At 41.3% G+C, this 22,341-nt stretch overlaps 1 protein-coding gene across 5 annotated transcripts; it reads right to left on the reverse strand.

Annotated features, from left to right (window-relative positions):
- Window positions 1-5,786: 5,786 nt before the first annotated feature.
- Window positions 5,787-21,550, reverse strand: LOC108898543 (zinc finger protein 646). Of its 5 annotated transcripts, none has more exons than XM_018698449.2 (7): window positions 21,288-21,550; window positions 18,737-18,990; window positions 18,300-18,546; window positions 12,037-12,126; window positions 9,581-9,808; window positions 9,339-9,473; window positions 5,787-7,714 (listed from the first exon to the last, which is right to left on the reverse strand). In XM_018698449.2, exons 1-7 carry the CDS (start codon window positions 21,420-21,422, stop codon window positions 7,547-7,549), a joined length of 1,257 nt encoding a protein of 418 aa, XP_018553965.1. In that variant the 5' UTR covers window positions 21,423-21,550; the 3' UTR covers window positions 5,787-7,546. The 5 variants fall into 5 exon arrangements, with proteins under 5 accessions (XP_018553965.1, XP_018553964.1, XP_018553963.1 ...); XM_018698448.2 differs by having other exon boundaries at window positions 9,291-9,470; window positions 21,288-21,532; XM_018698447.2 differs by having other exon boundaries at window positions 9,291-9,473; window positions 21,288-21,532.
- Window positions 21,551-22,341: the final 791 nt, after the last annotated feature.

Here is a 22,341-nt window from a genome sequence, read left to right on the forward strand (position 1 = left end):
TTCAGATGAATGTGAAAACACACTTTGTAAATATGGACAGTTTTAAATGTTGTACAGCCTGATCTAATCAGAAACTGTACATATACGTTTACATATGCACAAAAAATGTAGATAGTGTGAGCTCAACTTGGGTGTTGTACAGATAGAAGAGTAAAATCATGAAACTAAATCCAAAAAACAGACAAAAAAATTCTACAGAACAACCCTAGCTCAAGGTCCACCTAGAGCTTCCACTTGATGTGGTTAAAAGCTCCATAAAAAGCTACTAAGTGAGCATTCAGTTGGGATAAATTCTGTCAAACTAGTGACATAACACACTCTCTCTCTCTCTCTCTCTCTCTTTCACACACACACTGAGACAAATTTCTCCTAAAGGAGACAGTAAAGGCTAACCCTCATCCTGATCCACACAGAAATTCATATTCATGTTAAGAAAAGGAGGCGTTCACATTTCATCTGGATTTACTGGACTCACTCTTCTGAACTGTGATGAACATGAATTGAAATTGACTCAGAGAAAATGACAAACTCTGAACATTTATTTTATTCCTCACAATTTGACTTAACAGGCCTCTTTTGTCGCCTTTAGTCCCCCTGAATAAGCACATATACAAATTTGACAGCCACTTTTTCCTCTGGGATTTGAAATCATTACTGTGGACTCAAAAGCAACTATTCCAACTACTCCCCATTCAGAAGATTCAGAACACTGGCTGCATCATCACAAATACAGTATTTAGTTGCAGTTCAGTTTGGATTAAACTCCATACTTACCAAACATGTCAGCTGAACCACAGCAATATTTCCATCTGATCAAACAGCACGTAATAAAATGTAGAAAGTGCTACAGAGAACTGCAGGGTGAATTCAGGAAACATTTCAGTGCACATGTTATCACCTGCTTGCAGTGAAGGTTTCAAATCATTCCAACCTGAGTCCTTGAGTTAAAATGTTGACTTGCAATTACACTTTGAATTCTAAAACAAAATGAATACCTCACTGTAAGTACATTTCACTTCCTGTGCTGACATCACAGAAACAGGATGTGCTCTCCGTAACTGAGAGTGCAGCAGCCTCACTTAACGGATAAAGGAGTGTATGTGAAGGAGAATGTGAACAACATGTCATTCATGTTTTCGTGGATGACTGCAGAGCAGAGGTTTGATCGGTGAGAAAGTTTCCAGAGTGGAGTTTTCATCTTGAGTTCAGTCAGGCCTTTTTCAGTGAAGTCCTGAAACAACAGTGAGCCAGAGTAACTGTGATCGAGAAAAGAAGAAGGAGAATTTTGTTACCATTGTGTAACCACAATTAGCCCACATGGACAAAATGAAAATGAACTGAAAAGCCAAATTAATTCATGAGTAAATATGACTTTTCCAGTGAGGACATTTTATCGAAATGTTTTCCACAGAGCTACAGGACAAACCAGCAGTGTGTTAGACCTGGAGCTACAGGTAAATCTTTTTTTTAAATGAAAAACTTTGACAAAACAAGCAAACTGAAAGAGAAAAAAGAATCATCTGACATTTTAGAACGAATAAATTGTCGATTTACGAAGTGAGGAGCAAAATGAAATGGATTGGTTCGGTTCAGTAAAATATAAAATATCTTCTACAAGAAGTGAGGACACCTGCTCGCATGATACTGTGTTTGTTTCTGTGTCAGGATCCATTTCTAATGTTCGTTTCACGTTTGGAATCCAGCAAAGATTCCGAGTCCCTCGTGCAGCCTGAATTAAAAACAGCAGGTTTTTCTTACGGCGGGTTGGGATTGGATGAACGAATAAAAAAAAAAAACAGCATTTCAGGGAGTTTAACCATTTGTGAATCGGACTCACCGACCACGAACTCCATCAGAATAGTCGTCCAATATCCCTCATGTGGCGGACAATGAGAGGACTTGTGCTGCTTTCACAAAGCTCACAAAATGGAGAGCGGGGCGGGGTAGGAGGTTTCCTCTCAGAGGACCCGCTGATTTGGAGAAACACAAAAACAAACTGTAGAATTATTTCTTTTACTGAGACGATGTGCACATGTGCAGGAACAGGCAGAAGGGAGCTCGACACCAGAAGTGATTGTTTTTTTTTTTAAATCCTGACAACAACAGATTTCATCAGTAAATAAATGTAGGCCTCCTTGGTTACAAAGCCTAAATGTTTCCTTCTCTCTCGAGCTTCCAGAAATTGTTGAAATTTTTTCATGGGATGGACGATCGACTGCATTTGGCATCCAATCTCAAAAAAGAAAGAAGAGAGGAGAAGATGAGCGCTTCACTGAGGAGGAGAGAGTATGGATGGAAGAGGAAGAAATGTTGCCCTGAAAGCCACGATAAACAGTCAGCCCATCCACCACCTATCCTTGCAGTTACTTTTGACAAATGAGTTTGATACTTCTGAACGTTTAATGCGTAGTTTCCATCAGTAGCTTGTGTTAACCTGTGTTAGTTGAATGTTTGATCGCAGGGGGCTTCTATCTAAACTGCTCTCAGCTCATGTTAGTGGTTAAAATGACTGAGGCTGTGTGTCCTGGCTGAGGGTGAAGTTAGTGAAGTAGGCTACAGTAAATAAAACGAGGCGCTCCTTCCCTCCTCCTCTCTGGTTCAGTACCGCCACCATGCGGCTGACACGGAGCACTACACTCGGGCCTGCGCTGCGACGCGAGGCCTTCAACCGGGCGGCCTGCTGAGGCGCAACAGTCTGAAACGAGCGGGCAGGAGAATCATTATTATCCTGCCGTAACAAAACACCAACTTAGAGTTTCAAATAAATTATTAGAAAAATAATTAATATTTATGTGTTAACGTATGAAACCTTCTCATGGCAGAATATTTCAGTTTTTAAACCTTTATCTCCCGCTTTCATTTTCCCTCGTTATTATTTTATTAAAATGAATGAGACAGAAACAAAACACGATTTACGTCGATAATTATCCATCGATTTAATTCATGGGGTCTATTGAGAAGCGAAGCGTTTTCTCGGTTTGATAGAAATGACATTTCCGGTTGACATATTCGGTGACACAGCTGTTACTAATTAACGTAGGCTGTCCTGTGTGTGGATTATTAGCCGTCAGAAATCATTTAGAACACTGTGGTCGGGCTGTGAGTGCAGCCGTCTCTGAGCCGCTCTGATACCGGAGCAGGATTCGCCGAGGCCCACAAAAACCAAAATTGAGCCTGGCCATCGAAAAGGCAAATGATTTTTTTTCAGTAACCAGAGTCGGTACAGAACAAACACTCCGAGCACCGATAAGTGGATTTTAATTCACTGTAGTCCGCACCGGAGTCTCGCGCGGTGGGAAATTTCAAAGCCATTAATTTGTCCGACAAAAGCGCGCGATTCGGTCAATTCATTTGTTTGTTCAATTATAATGCGCGTTCCCGCCGGATGCACGCGGTTTGAGGGAATATAGTGATAGGAGTTGCATTAAACAGAAAACACCTGTTGACCGTCGGGCGGCACACAGGAAGCAACAAAAAAATCATTTCATCAGAATAAGAATGAAAATAAATCGCGGTGAGATTTTGCATCTGTCTGGGTTTTAAAGGAGAGTTTTAGAATTCACTTCTCTGTACAGATACAGCCCCACACTGAGCACTTTGTATTATTTGTATGTATTTGTATGAGAACTGTCAGCAGTTCCTAACAGGACTGTCCTCAGCCAGTCCTGGTGCCCAGACTGAGGAGGACTGCTCCCTCTGACAACATGGCTTAACTTGTTCAGAGGGGCTAAAGTGTTGCCGGGCCCTTTACCTTTACCCCCTCACCTGTCATCTTCCAGCTCCCATTAAGTCCAGTGCACCGAGCAGACTGCACATTATCAGCACTATATACCCAGAGACCCACACAGCTAGCACCCCATGCTGGAAGATCATGGTAATTTGATCAAGAACACCTTTGTTTAGGAATATGCACTGAATAAGCATGAATAAATTCAGTTACAACAATAAATTCAGTTATCTCTAACCAACTGAGGCGCTATAACCTGGGGCTTTTGGGACCCCCTGAAGGTCTGGTCCCCCAGGACAGCTGTCTGTTTCACTAAGTTGGTAATCCAGCCTTGTCTGACACGTCATGCTTTAGTCTGTGGAGCTGCACAACAGTTGATCTTCATGTAGGGAACTATCTGCCAGTTTGGACAGTATCCCTGGAAGAGGTCAGAAAAATAACCTTCAGAGTTACCAGACGATGAGCATGACAGAGAACATCACAAAACAAAGTCTTTTTTCTAAGTTCTCTTTAATTGTTGCTTTTCTCAGGAAGTACCTGGAAGATTTACCTTTTCTATAAGAAGTATTTAAGTGTATGGAAGAGGTGATTGCAGCTCATTCATATATGCAAAGAAACAGAGTCCCCGGCAGAGACTGCTGTGAATAAGGTGAAAAGTCTGAGGGACGCTTCCTGTAGAGCCGTTCAAAATGTCTCTGTGATGTTTGAGCCTCACAGTACAGAACGATGTGTGTGCACGTTGACATTCATCTTCTGAGGGAAAGTTTCTTTGTGCTCACCTTAAATCTGTCACATCTGGAGGGACCATCAGCATGTTGCCAGTCATGGTCCAGTGTGTTACATACACAGACTTTATACTCGGTATCTGGCAGGGTAAAGTCTGTTTAACCTGGTTCAAGTGACTGGGACATTTGCGTTTGCTCTGGTAATGACTAGAAACGTTCAGGGTTGTAGTGCATGTGTGCACGTCTAATGTGAAACCTCCCGTGCACATGCACTGAAAACTGATGTTTCAGTAGATAGTTAATGGACTGCACTTATATACAGCTTTTCTAGTTGAATCGACCACCCGTACATATACACAGCACTTACACACACACACACACATTCACACACTAATCAGGGGCAGTTTGGGTTCAGTACCTTGAGGTGGCATCATTGCTCAACCAAACTGTATCACCCAGGGAAAAACCTCATGTGGAGGACACATTATCACTGTGCACTGTGCAGGTTCTCTTGCTTTTTTTGTACACATAATGGCTACCCAGCACCTGCAAAAATGATCATCACCTGTTCTTTCAAAGTTCAGGTGTTATTTGGTTGGATGATTAATGAACTCATTCTTTGCTTAACTGCCACTCTGTGGCTTAGACGCAGGGAGAGCAGCATCATTCAGAACTCACTGCATTTAGTCAAAAAAAATAAGCAAAGTCTATTTTAAGGTAAACTGAGACATCATCCTGTCATGTCTGTTTTCAAACTCTTTACTACTGAGGAACCAACATTAAATCTACCGATGGGGTTAGAATGGTTTTGGACAAAGGGGGTGAAGTTTGCTCCATTGTCATGGAACAATAGATGTTCAAAGCTGTCAAGAATTTTAGTTTTCTGAAAACATCTAAAGGATTTTTATTTAAAATATTAAAAAGCATGAGAACTGACAGGTAACCACCAATCACCTGACTCTTCTTTCCTGCATAATGTTAGTTACTTCTGTATTTTAATTAGAGCTGCAACGATCAGTCAGTTAATTGACAGAAAAATAATCGGCAACTATTTTTATGATTTGTGAGTAATTTGTAATTTTCAAGCAAAAATGCCAAACAAATTCCCCGATTACATCTTTCAGAATGTGAGGGGCTGATGTCTTTTTTCATCGTATGATAGAAAACTAATTTTTCTTGGGTTTTGGAAATTGATGATTGATTGATAATTTTCAGACAGATTTGTAGACTAACCAATAAATTCACATAATGATCTGCAAATTAATGAGTGATGAAAATAATCACTTGTTGCAGCGCTAATTCTACTGTCAATGGAGGAGAAGCAGCACTGATGGTGATAATGATAAAACATTTTATTTGTATAGCACTTTTCTAAATACTCAAAGACACTTTACAAGGAGAAAGAAAGCAACAATGAAAATGTCATGAATAAAAATAGAAACAACTTTTAAAAGAGAAAATACAATGTCAGTAGAATTGTGGGTATTTCAATGAGCACCATGTTAGCAAGATAACCTAACGTAACTACCTACTGGATCCATGACAAACTTATTTATCAAATTGACTGTTTGCAAAACACTTCATCTTTTCAGTATGTATTTGGATTTATCCAGCCAACTATGATTGGCTGCTTATTGAAACACCCTGCAGGTAGGTGTTAAGTAAATCCATCCTGGGAGCAGTGAGATGCAGACATGATGTTTTTTTTTTCTACAAGAAAAGCAACACTGGAAGGTGTGTTGGAGTTGGGGTGAGGGTGTGTTTGGGGGCTCAGACCTGCAAACATACTGTTTTTTGGCCACTGCAGTTTTCAGATACAGCTGTGTTATGGGCACAAACCAGGCCCAGTTCTGCTGCTAAGTCACTGGTGATCATGTGAGTGAGTAGTGGTGAGGGGTTGATGTAAGGCAATGTTACATCTTTACAGCCGACACAGCTCTAGACAGAGGGTGGGGGAGGGTGGTAGAGACAATAATAGTAATAATTATACAGCACTTTTCTTAAAGTGCTTTAAAGTGAAAGGAACAAACATGTTAATGGTCAGTTTGGAACAAAAGGGATGGAGACCTGTTCTGTTATCTTCTACATTTGATTCCCAGCCAACAGATTATCAAAACTACAGTAACAACATGCCACCAGTCAGATGCAAGTTAAGGGAAAAGTGAACTTTCAGTTGTGTGTTAAAAAAAAAAAAAAGGAAAACTGCACCAAAATGTCCTTATTCCGTGGCTGTGGCTGTGGCTGTGGCTGGGTAGTGAAGAGGTCCATTTCAACAGCTGGGCTTCAGTCTTTTCACAACACAGAGAAGCCAAACTGGCATGTACATGTCGGAAATGTCTTTCTGAACAACAGTCGGCCTGGTTGTTTCTGTCGTGGTCCTTGCTGTCGGTGCTCAGAGATGAGAGGTGTGGGTGCTGTAATGTCAAATAGAACGGAAACGACTTTCTGAAATAGTCATGACACCTCCTAACGTACAATATACACAATGTTCATTCTGGAGCATGTTGAAGGGGTACGTAAAAAAAAAAAGAAAAAAGTTCATGTTTCCCCGTTCCCTTTACTTTCCAGAAGCCTCATCTAACAAAGAAGTCGGGTTTTATGTTCAAAAACATATCAAACTGAAGGGAGAATTTTGTCACATTTACTTTGACAACTTCAGGATTCTGGGTTTGGAACACAAATAGCTTTTTGTTTCATTTAACATATGGATAAAGGGAGTGGGGGTGAGGAGAGACACTATTCATAATGGAGATAGATATTTTCATAACTAGAATGGGAGAGAAGGACGGGGAGATAAATTCTTAGTGAGGGGACAGATATGGGGACATTTTAACTTATATTCAGTACATGGCATAGATCATACATGAGGGTCAAGGCAACACATTTTTAACCTAGCTACTCAGTAATCAATCTCGACTAGTTCTCAACAGTGCCCTTCCCTGATCCCAAACAACGTTCCAAAGGAGGGGTGAGGTGGTGGAGGGGTCTCTGAAGTCCTCCATCCTTGATGCTGGATCCGAATGGGGTGGGGAAGAGGGCGTGTAGGGAAGGTGGTGGATGCAACGTGAAGGGAGGTAACTGATTCCTGGGGGTCTCATTGATTGTAGAGGGAGCGCTGCTCCCAGGGCATGGCCTGGATGGTGCGTGGCACAGGAGAGGGCTTGAGCGTGGGTGCTCCGTTCGGATGAAGGGAGTGGCCAATGGGGTTGATGGTGGTGAGGGGTCGCTGAGGGGCCAGAGAGAAAGTGTCCTGGTGCTTCGGCTGTAGGATGAGGTGAGGGAAGGAGCGAAGGAAAGAAAGAAGGAAATAGTCAGTGTCAGCGGAGTGACTTTTCAGATTAAATGACACCAATTGATGCTGGGTGACGTTCCTTGTGAAATTCAGATGGCAAAGGAAAAGATGAGTTCTACAAACTTAAAATACCACTGCAACAACAACAACAACAACAACAACAAAACTCAGTAGGATTTACCCTTTCATTCATTTAAACATTAACTGTGGAGCAGAATTACTTTCTAGAATTATGACACACTACAATACTGTTCTATCAGTAAGTCATGCAATAATATCCAACTGTAGTCCAGCTCTACCTAAAAAACAGCATGAACATTAACGCAGAAGGTAATTTCTTTCTTCACACAGAAATATGTAGTTGTTAACCTGAATGGATTTTAGACTGGAACTTGAAGATCTGAGGAGCTCAATTATAAAATCAAACTTGCTGCATCTTGACTGAACCACAGGAGGCATTGTGAATGACAAACAGTAAAATGTTATGATGAAATACAAACCACGTGTGTGTACAACATTGAGGTGTGCAACAAGGTGATGATTAGTGTGAAAGCCAGGGCTGAGTTAACAGCACAGCCCCCAGTTAGTAGTGTTAGAGAGGATGTTACCGCCAGAGTCGAACAGTTTAGTGTGTTGGTTTTCTTTTCTGGGCACTTGTTGGTAAAATTTCAGCCTTGCACTAACCTTGTGATGTGATGACTGCTATGTAGCCTTCCTCTAACAGTAATAATGATGAACTATCTGTATGTCACAGCTTGAAGTTTAAGATATTGGCTATTATAGCTCTCAGTCTGCTGAGCTAACATTACCTGATGTTTCACAGACTTCAGAGACATGCTGAGCTAATCCTAGGGTGTCTGCACTGATACCAATGAAAAAGAAAAGTCACAACTAGCTTAACAACTCTTTAGCCAATATTTTAACAGGTAACATTAGAAAACAACTCAGATCATCAAAACATAGACTGCATCCCTACAAAAAAGATTCTCCCTCTATCCAACTGCTCCTTCAATTAAGGTGAATTGAAAGAGCAGTGGAATATTTGAGTGTGTAAACCTTTCTTTGAAAAACAATCTAGCTAACACTAGACTGTCTATGTCCAGAGTGACTGCAGTGTAGGGACATTTCATGTTATGAGGGGGTTATTTTCCTAACAGGAATCTGTCTTATGTCATATTGTATACTGTAATGTAATACTGAAACATATTTCCATCAGTGCCACAAGAACATTTTAAATGAAAGCAGCAGACTAAAACCTAAAATATATAAGAAGAGCGCTAAGACTGTGTCCTCCAGGCCTCTCTACAGATAGCAGCATTTTGAGATTTGACAAACCAGCTGTCTTTATCTTATTACTAAAACAGTTTTCTGTGATGCTTCTCTATTCACAGAGCAGAGGAAATGTGGGCTGTAAGCAGAGAGTCCCTGAGGACACATTAGGCACTAAAACATTAGTCCTTCTCTCCTGATGTTAGTAGGCAGACAGGGAGAAGGTAGCTAGCCAGCAGATAGTGGATGGCGGGTGTGTGGCGGTTCTCTCTCCTACCATGGGGTTGGCGCTCAGCCTAGTGTATCCCGCACTCATCTCCTTTACCTCAGGCACCAGGGGCTGGAGCAGGGAGTAGGAGGAGGATGGGGTGGTGCTGGAGGAGGAGACGTGTTTGTTGGAGGATGAGCTCCTCATGCTCTGCTGGCTGCTCTGGGAGGACACTGAGCTGGGACGGCCCTGCTGGAGCACACAGATCAACACACCATCTCATAGCAAGAGCAAAATCATATGCCAGTAATAATTTCTCAGTCTTTGTCCTGTCACTGTGACCGATTTCTCCTCCCTACCTGGTGGGGGTCAGGCACAGACTGGCTGGCCACACTGCCGCCCTGCCCTCCCTGAGACATTGGTGAAACGCAGTGGGAGGGCAGAGGCTCCTGCTGGCCGTGTCCTCCATGCTGCGGTTGCATCATGGAGTTAGCACTGTTCTGCTGCTGCTGCTGCTGCTGTTGTTGCTGCTGCTGCTGCTGCTGACGCCGAGGTGTGGCGGAGAAATTGGAACGACGACTGCCAGACTGGATGGAAGGAAGGGTGAACAGAGAAAGACAGGAGGAGGAGGGATGTTTTAAAATTATTTCAGTCTTTATACAGTTTATGCTACATTCATGCCAGAAATGCATAGATTTTGTGACGAAATAAGATAGAGAGCGGAGAAGAGGTGACAGATGAATATGATGAACTGTTGTTCTCCACAATAAATCATATTCCTCAAGTTTCTTGTACTGTTCAGTGTAAACGTCTGAAATTAATGTATTTTAATTCTGTCTCACAGACTCATTATCTTACACTACCCTGTCTTTAAACCTATTAATATGAGGGGATGAAGTGATCAAGGTATATACACATACACATACACAGCTACAGAAGATATTTGCCTCATCAACCTGTCCTCTAACCCTGAAAGGACAATGTTAAACCTTAACCTTCTAACCAACCTTTTCACAGAAGGTTAGAGCTACAGGAGACCTCTCTAAGCTATGACATGCCTCATCAGACTTCTAAAAATAAGCCATGTAGGAAAATTCTGTTTTCTGCAACAACAACTTGGGTCTTATCTTCAGACGTCCTGCTGAGACAACGGGATATATAAAATGGAATGAGAGTGGTTTAAAACAAATCCAGTTTAAAAATCATATAGAACGCCAGCTTGGAAGTGAAAAGGAAACATGGATGGTACTATTCTAATTATTGTCAACTGCATTTTAAACACACAACTTGAGCTGAGTATGAGTTGAAGTAGGAAGAACTTTAACGAAGCATGAAATTATCATGATGACATTAAGAGGGTGCGATCAAAAAGCTCTGAGGGTGGTTCCTGTTGCGAACGAATGGAGCACAGCACAGTGACGCACAAGCGGCAGGTGCAAGCAATAACTGTCATGAGTCAGTATTCCATGTTTTGTTGGCAGGATCAGCATCCAGGCCTGTGTTACATGTGTTGTTGTAACCACTTATTTGCAAGTGGGCATTTGAAATTTCACCACGAGGCAGAGGCAAGAAAGTCTGCAAGGATCAACAGGCCCAGGATCACCCAACATTCATATGTTAAGGATCATCACCGGGGATTATCATGGGATTTCCACAGCATTCCAAGGAGTGTTCCAAGCACGGCAGGAGTGCTGGGAGCAATGCGTCACTGGACAAGGTGAGTACTTTGAAGGCGAAGGCAGCAAAATTTAAGGGGAGGTACAGTTTTTGCTTGTTATACACAGTCTTAGAGCTTTCTGATCGCACTTCATGAAGCACTTCATTTCATAAAGTGCTTGAACTGCTGATGCCTCATATTAGCTTCAGCTGAACTATGGGATGACTGTGATTTTGTCACCCATCATATACATTGGACTTTTAGGGAGGAGATCCGTCCATGGCCAGAATGGACGGGAAAAACAATCACTACAACTGTTTCCCAATTAAAAACAGCCTTGAAATATGTGAATATGTCCATTAGTTACTTTCATTTTCACTTCCAAAATAAGTAGTTTTAATGAAACAGATGAGTTCAAAACCCTTTCATGATCTGTGGACACCCATTTTAAAGCTGTGCCTACTGGTGAAGGGTGGATTAACCTAAAAGGGGGGCCCCTGAGCAAAAATGAGTGGGCTTCTTCTGATCACCCCATTATTGAGTAATGAGTAATTAGTTTGTGGTTGCTCAATTGATAGATGCAAGAGTGATATACTAAAATAATACTAGATTAGATTTTAACTACAAGATGGGAAATGTTGCATGTCTGAGGCCTAAGCATATTTGCCCAGTTGATATTCTAGCCATAATACTGGTGGTCAGAAAAGAGACCAAAGTTGTGGGGAAATAGAATTTTCCTCATTCTGATAAGCTTGAATTACTTCAAAAGAAAGATTTTTGTGCACGGACTTTTAGATGTGATGGTCAGACACATGTTCTGACAGCCATCAATTATTATAATCAATTTGCTTTGATGTTAAAATCAGACAACTGTACACTGTAGTAACAGTGAAACAGATGACAGAGACAAGGAAGAGTATGCTGCGTTCTAATGATTTTTGGTTAAAAAGCCACACTGTAAAAGATGTTCGACACGGTTACATCGGAGGCAGACGCAATCAGCAGTTAACCAATTAATGGGATTTTAATCATCATGACCATCACATCTACAACTCTTGCACAAGTTGGCCCTTCCTCACAGCTAAACTTCAATCTGCTGACTCTGCCTCACAAACAACCCACACAGACACACACACGCTCGCTCATGCTCACACCAACCTGGTTTTTGGCCACGGCGCTGCAGCGGTGCTGGGCCAGGTCCAGCATGGTTCGGTAGCTCTTAAAGCAGGACGGGCAGTTGAACCGGTTCTTATGAACCAACCCCACACACGCGCAGACACACACAAACACAAACACACACACACACACACACACACACACACACAAACACACACACACACACACACACACACACACACAATTGGATTACTATACTTGTGAGGACAATCAACTGAATTGTATCCATTCTCTGATTTCTGAGCCCTGACTCTTTGCCTAAACTTTGCCTAACCCTGGTCTAACCCTAACTCCACAGCCCACTTTCAATTACAGGAGGGCTGGCAATAGGTTTTCCAAAGCAGGCTGCTTGTAAAAACTGTAGCTGGAGAGAGGACAGAGGGTCAAGAAAAATGATCATCAAAGCAAATAATACAAAATATAGCTTGCCATACATGTATATCAACACTTGCACCCCAGTGTTTCCCCAACAGTGTCTGTGCAGAGTTGCACAGTTTTTGTTGTTGATGTTGTTTGTTCATTTGTTTTTTTTAAAGTTTGTTGTATAAATGCACTTGTGGACAAACAGCACACCTGTCACTCAGAATCTGTGTAGAATTCATTCATAAGGATAAGCTTTTTTCACTGAAGAATGATAAACATATATTCTATACACTTATACTCACCGAGCACTAGGGCTGAATGATGAGCAAAAGAAAACATATTGCAATTGTGATGCGTCACAATTTAGGTGGGAAATGGTGAGTTTCATTTTCACTGAAAAAATAATAAAATTATAATAATGTGATTTTTACTGGTCTCTGTACCAAACAAGCAAGTTCCCTTATATCTGGAAAATATTCTAGGCCACGGTGTCTCTAACACCACAACACTTCATTTATAATGAGAAGCTGTGACACATTTTACCTTGATCAAAAAATTGCAGCTCCTGTGATCTGTATATTACTTTTGGCCATATTGTGATTTCAATAATATTTTGATTAATTGTTCAGCCATACACCTGCTTATTAATTATCCAATCAGCTAATCATGTGGCAGCACTGTAATTCATAAAATCATGCAGATGCAGGTCAATGTGATCTCAATAGACTGACTGTGTTCTCCTGGTTGATTTTCACACACAACAGTGTCTAGAGGTTACTTAGAATGGTGCAAAAAACAAAAAACATCCAGTGAGAAGCAGATCTGTAATGAGACAGGTCAGAGAAGAATGCCCCGACTGGTTAGAGCTGAGAAACCAGTAACTCAGATAACCACTATACAACTGTGGTGAGCAGAGAAGCATCCCAGAATTACACTCTACCTGTTCTGATGATTGATGTGAACAAGCTCCTGAGCTGTATCTGCATGATTTTATGCACTGCATTATATCTGAAATGCCAAGCCTCAGCTTTATTTTGAGTAGCTTTTTGTCAGTTGTGAAAGAAATGTATGTATGTGAGATATAGCCCCTTAAATACATGGTGCCCAGATTGCAGGTGTTAAATAGTAATTGGACACTTGGCTGTGAAATCTTTCTTTGGCAGCTGTATGTTGTTTCAATAGCAGTTCATACAAAAAGAGCTCACATATGACTCAGATTTGAGAGTTGAGAGCTGCCATTTAGATGTGAGGTGGAGTTGTTTGTTACTATGGTAAGTAAAGAGGTGACCATGCAAGTGAAGATGATAAAATGAGGCTAAAAAATCTAAAATCTATCAGAGACCTGTCAAAGGCAGCCACCAAAATCAGTGGCTGGATACATTGTGAAAAAGCAGATTAACACTGGAAAAACTAGTCTTGTGGTTGTATGTCATTCACATGGTGAAAAAAAACCCTTTATGACTGCACAGAAAGTCTAAAATGCTCTCCAAGATGAAAGGGCACACATTTCCACACAATTGAGAGGGCTTCATTACCATAACTTCAGAGGATTCACCAAACATACATTCCCATGGTAAGCCTTAAAAAATAGAAAGACCAGGTTGCAGTTCATAAAAGCATTCATAAAGAAAACATCAGTCCATTTGGTCTGAGGACCAATGAAACAAAAGTCACCCTCTATCAAAATGATGGCAAGAGGAAAGTGTGGAGAGATACAGGAACAGCTTATGTCCAAATCATACCACCTGTCAACTGTGATGCATGGTGGCGGGCAGCTCTGTTTTTGCTTGGGCATATATGGCTGCCAGTGGAACTGACACACTCACTAACTAAAGCAACAGGATGAAAGCAGAGATGCACAGGCGCATTCTGTGTGCTCACATTCAGCCAAATGCATCAAAACTCATTGAATGACTTTTCATCATTCTGCACAACAACAATCCTAAACAGGCTGACGGGTGGAATATCCTTGGCTGTCATCTGATCTCAATCCAACCGAGCACTCCCTAAAGACCAGATTAAAGGCAAATAGACCCGCCATCTATGGGTCAAAGACCCCAATCAGTCACTGACTGCAATGGATTTTCCAGAAAACATTAAATGTGATACTTTCATTTGATTTCATGTGAATCTGTCCACTTTTGAACACCTAAACTTAGGCCACTCTATCTTAAAAGAGCTGAATCTCCCCCACAGTTCTTTCTACAGTGATGTAAATGCACTGAAATTAAAGCGGACACTTAAATGTAGCATCCATTACTTCTCTTCAAATTGAATGTAGTGGTACACAGAGGCTGAGAAACAAAGAATGTCTAACTGTTTTAGTCTGAATTTTATTTACATATTCTGCCTCTGTTGCTTCAGTTTTGTGTGTTGTTTTCATCTTTTCCATGTAATTCCCCCAATTTTACAGAAATATACTAAATCTAAAACCAACAGTTATGTAGGTGGTGAGAACAATGCTCCTTGTCAATCAAGCATCACTGTATTTTATCAATCAAATTAGTTATATGAAGTCAGTGTAACCAGCAGCCTGTATAGACATTTTACTGGGCTGACGTCACAACACCACATGTAGCCTGTGAGGTCTTGCTCTCCTCATCTTTTAAAGCTTTCCAGTCTTTCTTCATACAATCAGGCTTCTATGTATCTGTGTTCATGAGTTACTGGGTGCATGTTCAGGAGGGACTTTAATTATTAGTGTGATGTAATAAATACATTAACTGCAATTAATTGCATCTATATTCACTATGGACTTTGATTTCATACAGTTAAAGTACTAGAATGCCTCTGCACCCTAATAGGGGGCACTTGAGGGGAACACTGCACACACCATGTTATTAAAGAGCAGAATAGGCCACATCAGCCACAGCAAAGACTCTGCTGGTTTGCAACGTACTGAGAGAGTTTTATGGAGTCAAAGTCTGTTTAGACGCAAGATACAGGAGGGAAAAAAATAATGCTACCCACATACAGACACAGACCTGTTAAATGTTAGGCACACCAGTGCAGCCAAAGAAAATGTTTAATCGCACTTGAAAGACTTGTCTAGACCCAAGCATCCGACATGGTACAATTGTACAAACATATGCTCTTGCTTGATCTTAGAGGGCAACATGCCCAGTTTCTGTCCCCTCCTTTTATTTCTGTGATTGGTCTGGATTGGTCACTGTCTGATGGTACATGATGTTACATACCTGAGCACTAGTGTCCAGCAGAAAAACCAGACCAGGTGAGTAGACTGCTGCAGGATCAGAGCAGTCAAATATTAACTGCAACATTAAAGTTTAAAATGCAGCAGCTACTACTCAAGAAGTCACTGCACAGCACAAGCCTTCTGCCTCCCACAGGCTGACACACAACACCCCCCGACCTCCTCTATTAAAGCAACAAAATGTCATTACTGGAGATACATGGTGTGCTGCACAATGAGAAAGCAGAGCCCCCTAGCGTAGTGCTGGAGAATGATCCTGAAGCATTGTGGACTAACAGTGCCACAAAATGTACAAGACATGTGAGATTGTGCTGAGGGTTTTTCAAAATACATCTGATCAATTTTTGCCTTTTTGAAAATCTAGATGACGTCAATATAAAGTCATATTGATTAAATGGTTATAGGAAAGCTGTGATATGACGTCCATGGTTAAAATTTTTTGAGGCTACAATAATTTTCAACCAATGAGGACTAAGTGGATAACAACTTAAACGAGTGCTCAGACTAAAAATAGCACTGCAATAAAAATTGCAACAGCCTAAAAGGCTCCGGTCCTTTTGTACTAGCAACACCTACTAGCATGTCAGGGTGCCTTCATGAAGGGAGGTGGAACCAGGACAGGTAGCGTACCAGCTATTATGCCCTCCTGCTGAAGCTCGTTGCTGGCAGGACTGGCGCCTGGGGACACTGTGCTCAGGCCCACAGCAGAGTTAGCAGTAACAAGAAGTGCAGGGAAGAGGGAACCTGACATTCAAAATTGGGGGCAGCATCTGTGGGATGATCCAGAACAAGTCAGATACATGGAGGCCCCATCCTGCAACCCACAGGACCCAAAGGCTCTGCTGCCAATGTCCCAGTGCCAGACACCACAGGAGATCTTCAGAGATCCCATGTCCAAACCCCAACAGGTCAGAGCTGTTTTAAATAGGTCCCCCAGTATGAGGGTGACCTATGCCATATTAGGCAGGTCCCACAGGTACTGAATCAGATTGGGATCTGGGAGTCTGAAGCCCAGTGCAACAGCTTCGGCTCTTTGTCATGTTCCTGGAGACATTTCTGAGCAGTTTTTGTGGTGTGGTGGGATCATTATCCGAAGAGATTTGTGTGTGATTTCAAGCCAGTTACTAGACTGTACCAATAACTGAAGTAGCAAATCTATTCATTTATATTATATTATTATAAAGGAAAAAAAGACTTATTATTTAACCTCTCCTTTAAAATCGCATGAAATGTATGAGTCTAGTGATATTCTATTTTTCTTCTTTCCTCTTGTCTGAGTAACGGTTGCTTAAAATTACAGTGACCAACTGTTTTAGGAAATTGCCAAATCTTTTTAAACAATGACACCACAAATTTGTGAGGTGTTTTTAAAGATTTTCATTGCAATAGGGAGTATGTCATCTTGTGCCAAATAGGTTGTACATACAGACATTAACACACTCAGATTTGTTAATTAATTATGTCAATTCAAACTTAATAAAGCACATACTACTGTTAATTCAGAAGACTGAGACTACAGCTGTTTATAAATAGAAGATGGGCAAAAGGAGAGAGGGGCAAAGGTCAGACAAGTTCTCAAGGAACAGCTGATCAGGTCACTGCATGCTATGAGCAAAGATTTGCTCATCTCTGTCAGAAGCTGTGATTCGTAAATCTGATCACAGTAGCAATCACATTGAAGAAGCATTAATGTGGGAAAACAAAACAGATCCTAAAGTAAATATCACATTACATTTCATTCAGATATCAAATATGCAAGCTCGCACATTTTGCTAAACAAACTCTCAACAGGGCTCCAGACTGCGACCATTTTTGAAGGCAGTGCATCTCTCTCTCTCTCTCACTTACACACACCACACACACACACACACACACACACACACACACAGACAGAATGACCAGCTGAGCAGAAGTTGAAGTGAACACAGTGAACCAGGAGACGTTAAGATAACTCAAGCTGACGACAACTACATTCGTTACTCTAACTACAATAAATGTCTACTTTATCAAACCACCTGTTAAACAAACTGTAGAAAAGTGATCTTTTTAACTGTTCTGTCCACAGTCTCCCACTGTATTTCTACACAACCACAGAACACTTGTTGAGGTAAAAGCAATTCATTATGAAGAAACTAAAACAAACGCTGTGTGAATGTAGTCTAACTGAATATCTTAGTTTACCATGAACCTTAAAATTTGGCAAATTTCTGTAAACCTCAAAGGCTGAGACTTAGGTCTGTAAATCCCTTCACTTTAAGCCTTGTTTAACCAGTGTTATTTTGTGAGAATTTTTGTGGTGCACAGCGCAATCAATCAGGATTACTTCATTTTGCTCCATATTAAAGTGCAACTTAAATCATGCAGAATTCAGTACTACATATCCTTTAAATAAAATAATATGCATAAATAATATGCAGTCATTTCTGTAAATTGTCTATTTGTTGCTAAAGCATTTATCAGTAATACAGTTAAGATGGACAAAATATGAATGAGTTGCATTGCATGTTGATTTGGTGCTCCTAAAATTTTCAATTAGGAGCACCAGTGCTACTAGTGGAAAAAGTTAGTCTGGAGCCCTGCTCAAAGAATTGGGACATTAATACAGCCCAGCAGACATTATTCCAATCATCATCCACTCCTTCTGAAGCATCACTTCACAGAGACCCACCTGGTTAGACGCAGCAGCACTGCAGCGGTGCTGGGCAAGCTCCAGCATGGTCCTGTAGCTCTTGCAGCAAGAGGGACAATCAAAGCGATTGGGCCCGTCATCGTGGATCCTCTGGTGGTTACGGAGGTACCGAGCCAGGCGGAAGGCCTTCCCACACAAGTCACACATGTAGCGCTTCTGACCATGGATTCGCATATGGTTGCGCAGGGACATGTAGTTGGTGTAGGGCTTGCTGCAAAAGTCGCACCTGAGTTTTGGAGATGAATACAGTGTGGAGGTTAGACGTGAAAAAGAGTTATAATATTTCAGGCATTTAACTGATGCTCTCCATTGACCTAGAATGAGTGAGGAGGGAGGACTTCTGTGTTTTTTTTCAACGACATTCTGACATCTTTAATGAGGGCAGACAGTACTTATTCATCAACTCGATTCCCTACCTGAAGTCTCCAGTCTTGTGGGTGAGTTTGTGGTTGAGCAGGGAGCTGGCGTGCTTGTATGCGCAGCTACACAGGTCGCAGACATACGGTCTCTCATCTGATTCCATGTCATCTGATGCTGTTGTAGCAGGTGCTGGCGGTCGGGACTCCATGGAGAGACTGGAACTGGAGAGTGATGTTGAGGAGAGACTGGAGCTGGAGAGGGCTGCTGAGGACGAGGGGAGCTGATCGCACCAGCTAATGGTCGAACTCGGCTGTGAGAGAGAAACAGAATACATTAAAGCTGAGTATTACAGCATGCATATATCAACAAGATGAATTAAAACTATATGTTTGAAACACTTATCAGTATAATGTAGTCTAATATGACCATTTCTTATTTGGAGGTTGCTACTAAAATAGACACCATACTGTGTGACAACAATTATGAATATATTATAATATAGAAATGTTCTCATTAAGAAAATCTGTTGAATGTGATATGAGTACAATGCAACTGGATGCATGACTGAAACTACCAAGCATGTCATCAGTCTGTGTTCCATGAAAGACACGCTATTCTATCAGGCTCTGTGGTATTGTGCTGTGCGTGTTGATATTCCAACCAAAGCATAAACTGTAGCTCAGGGTTAGCATAGCCTCTTAAACTACAACTGCTACATATGAGACCCACAGCTATATTTTTGGTTTATTTAATCAAGTAGTAACCAGTAGCTCTCCAAGCTAATACAACACACTGCCTTCTTTTGCTCCTTTTACTGGGCACCGAGTACATACTTGAAGCACATGACTTATGGATCCAGCTGACTGGCCTGATTTGTAAACTACATCTGAGAATAACCAAACCAGAAATGAGCACAAAGCTTTGCACAACAAAATGGAGGTGAGAACTCTAGCCCATGTCACCTTGAGTCAAATGTGTAAACAAAGGTTTCTCCATGTGCAGCTCTGATATATCTGCAAGTGAATAAGTTCTCTCATATAATGGAACAGTACCTTATTTTAATTATATCATTTTACTTTGTCTTTTGTAAATGCAATTCTTCATCCTGGTTTGCTAAGTTTGTTGAGTGCTCATGGAAACCTAAGAAAATAAATGCAAGAGGACAACACCACAAGAAAATGAAGAAAGCATCTTCACAACGTTGTAAATGCAATAAGAGAAACTGCTGCCAACTGAGAAACACACTGAACAATTTAACCCACTGAGCATATAAACACAAAATACTGACAAATACAGAGAGACTGCAAATGATACACAACAAAGCAAGTTTTCCATGCCCACTAAAAACTGATGGAAACACTGGTAACTAGTACAAGGCTGACACTGGACGTACAGCTTTGTGTAATGCTGGAATTGGGCAATCAGAATGTTACAACTGACATGAATGTAGCGGGCTAATTTTCTGTGAGGGCATGCTGCTGTCAACATCTTGTGGCATTTCTGCATTAGCAGTACAGTTGTGCTATCACATTTGTTTTTTTAAAGCTGAAATCTATTGAGCTCTCTCAGCCAGAGGGGTAGTTTTGCTGGTGATGCCAGCTGCTCCAAATCATAACAGAGTTCTGGAAGTAAACTAGGCTATGGAAAGTTTTGGGAAATTCAGCATCTCACTGTAAATAGCCAACATCTCCGTATACACAGTGATTTACTGCTGATACGACTTAGGATTCTAAAGTAGATAATATAAAAGTGGCCTGTGAGGTCGCGCATATTAAAATGAAGATAAATGTTAAAATATATAAATTAATGTGTGGGTGTTTGTGTGTGCTGTGGAGATAATCTGCCGGCTCAGAGCGACCATGAATGAACCGCACAGTCTGGCATCACAAAGAGGTCTTTCAAAGTCCTCCGCGGGGCGTCTTCCGCTACCGTTTCCTGTGGGACAGCCTGGTCGTGTTTACTTTGCGCTGCTCGCTAACAATATTGCAGGCCGCATGCATTAACTCCTGCATTCACTGCCTAAATAAATCCTTTGTGTTTCACGATACTGGAGCTGATCTTGGTCTATGTATAGTATTATACACGGCTGTAACCAAAAGCAAACGCTGCTCTTCGGCGCTGCCTTGTTTTGTACAGGCTAGCCGTGCTCTGTTTGGCTGAGGCAGCCTGTGTTGTCTAATGTTAGCATTAGCTCGGTATGCTTGGCTGCTTTAATATACACGCTCCTTAACCTTTGACGTATTTCCAGAACTTAGCAATGATATCGAGACAGGGACAATTCCTCCGAACCATTTATGTGGTATAATAGATAGACTGTGCAGGAGCTCATTATTACTAGCCACTTAGCTCAGTAGCTAGGAGTCAAACTAGGCCATGAGCCCCTCAGCATGACGATGGCTATGTTTGCAGGAAGCGAGCGAAGCGGTTCTATGACATAACTTGCAGCTTTAGAACACCCGGTGTTGCTATACTCAGTTAAAAACCATTTCTACAAGAGATAATTCGCTAAACCCTCGGTTAGTACAACGTTGCTCCATTAGCCGTTTGATACAGCTATTTTGTCAGCTGGGCTCGCTAGCTAACGGTGGTGGCAGCTGGCTTTCTTACTCCGGAGTCGTTGGGATCCTTTTTCCAGAACAATTGAGAGCAGTGACCGAAGGACTCTGTCGATGTCACATAATTTACTCCGTTTCTATCTTGAAAGTCTCCATGTGTGCTGCCGGTGTTTGTTCTGGCGTACATCGTCGGTTATCGGATTCCTCGACTTTTTCTAGCTGAAAAGAAATAGGGCCGCTTTGTCGGGTTCTTCTTCCGAAAAGAAAAATATTTCTTCTGTGAAATGAGCATTTTGGTGGCGGACATATCGAAGCATGCAGGTCATTACTGCCGCCTACTGGGCTGGAGTGTGAGAACGAGAATGAATTTATGGATGGTTCCATCTTTCTCCCCTTGAAAACTGAGTTTGAAGTGTGAAACAAAGATAAGTAGTAGTAGCTTGTACAACAGACTACCAAAATTATTTATTCATTGTAGTATTGCACATTTTACTTAACACATTCTCTATCATTGCTGCAAAGCATGATTGATTAAATAATGTAAAGTTGTGTATGATCAGAATCAGACTTTATTGCCAAGTAAGTTTGCACATACAAGGAATTTGTCTTGGTATATTGGTGCTAAAGGACAGTTACAGTAACTATACATAATTAAAATGTAAAGTGTAGAGTGCAAGTGTTTGAAGGTAGCGGTGACTGTCTGGAGAGATGTGCGTTAATGTAATGCATAGATGTACATTAATGTACCGTGTAGTGGGGGGTGGGGGGATTATAGTCTATGTTTTTTAAATAATAGATATATAAATAAAATAAATACATGTATTGTTGTTGTTAAATACTGTATGTAATCATATTATGCATATTCCCGTTGTGTTAAATCAACCTGCCCAAACTATGTGACAAACATAAAACTTAAGACTGAGCAGTTTAATTCCAGAAGATAACTCAGTGGTTTGGGGTGTTTGTATGCACCACCACCTCTGAGGAAACGTAAAGATAACAGTATGCATACACAAAGGAGGGTTGAAGAAAGGTCAGTACGGCCTTCAACAAGTTACTCCAGCCACGAATTTCATACACAAGTAGTAGCAACATAAAAGATAGAT

The sequence above is a fragment of the Lates calcarifer genome, linkage group LG11 (assembly GCF_001640805.2).
Source record: "Lates calcarifer isolate ASB-BC8 linkage group LG11, TLL_Latcal_v3, whole genome shotgun sequence".
Taxonomy (NCBI): Eukaryota; Metazoa; Chordata; class Actinopteri; family Centropomidae; genus Lates; species Lates calcarifer.

What these genes read in the sequence shown, in the direction of transcription:
- LOC108898543 (XM_018698447.2), bottom strand. Translation starts at nt 21,422, where the DNA reads ATGTACGCCAGAACAAACACCGGCAGCACACATGGAGACTTTCAAGAT. An exon ending in GTGCTGCTGCGTCTAACCAG is followed by an intron (nt 12,127 to 18,299) that starts GTGGGTCTCTGT and finishes TTGGTTCATAAG; the next exon opens with AACCGGTTCAACTGCCCGTC. An exon ending in GCGCCGTGGCCAAAAACCAG is followed by an intron (nt 9,809 to 12,036) that starts GTTGGTGTGAGC and finishes CCTTCCATCCAG; the next exon opens with TCTGGCAGTCGTCGTTCCAA.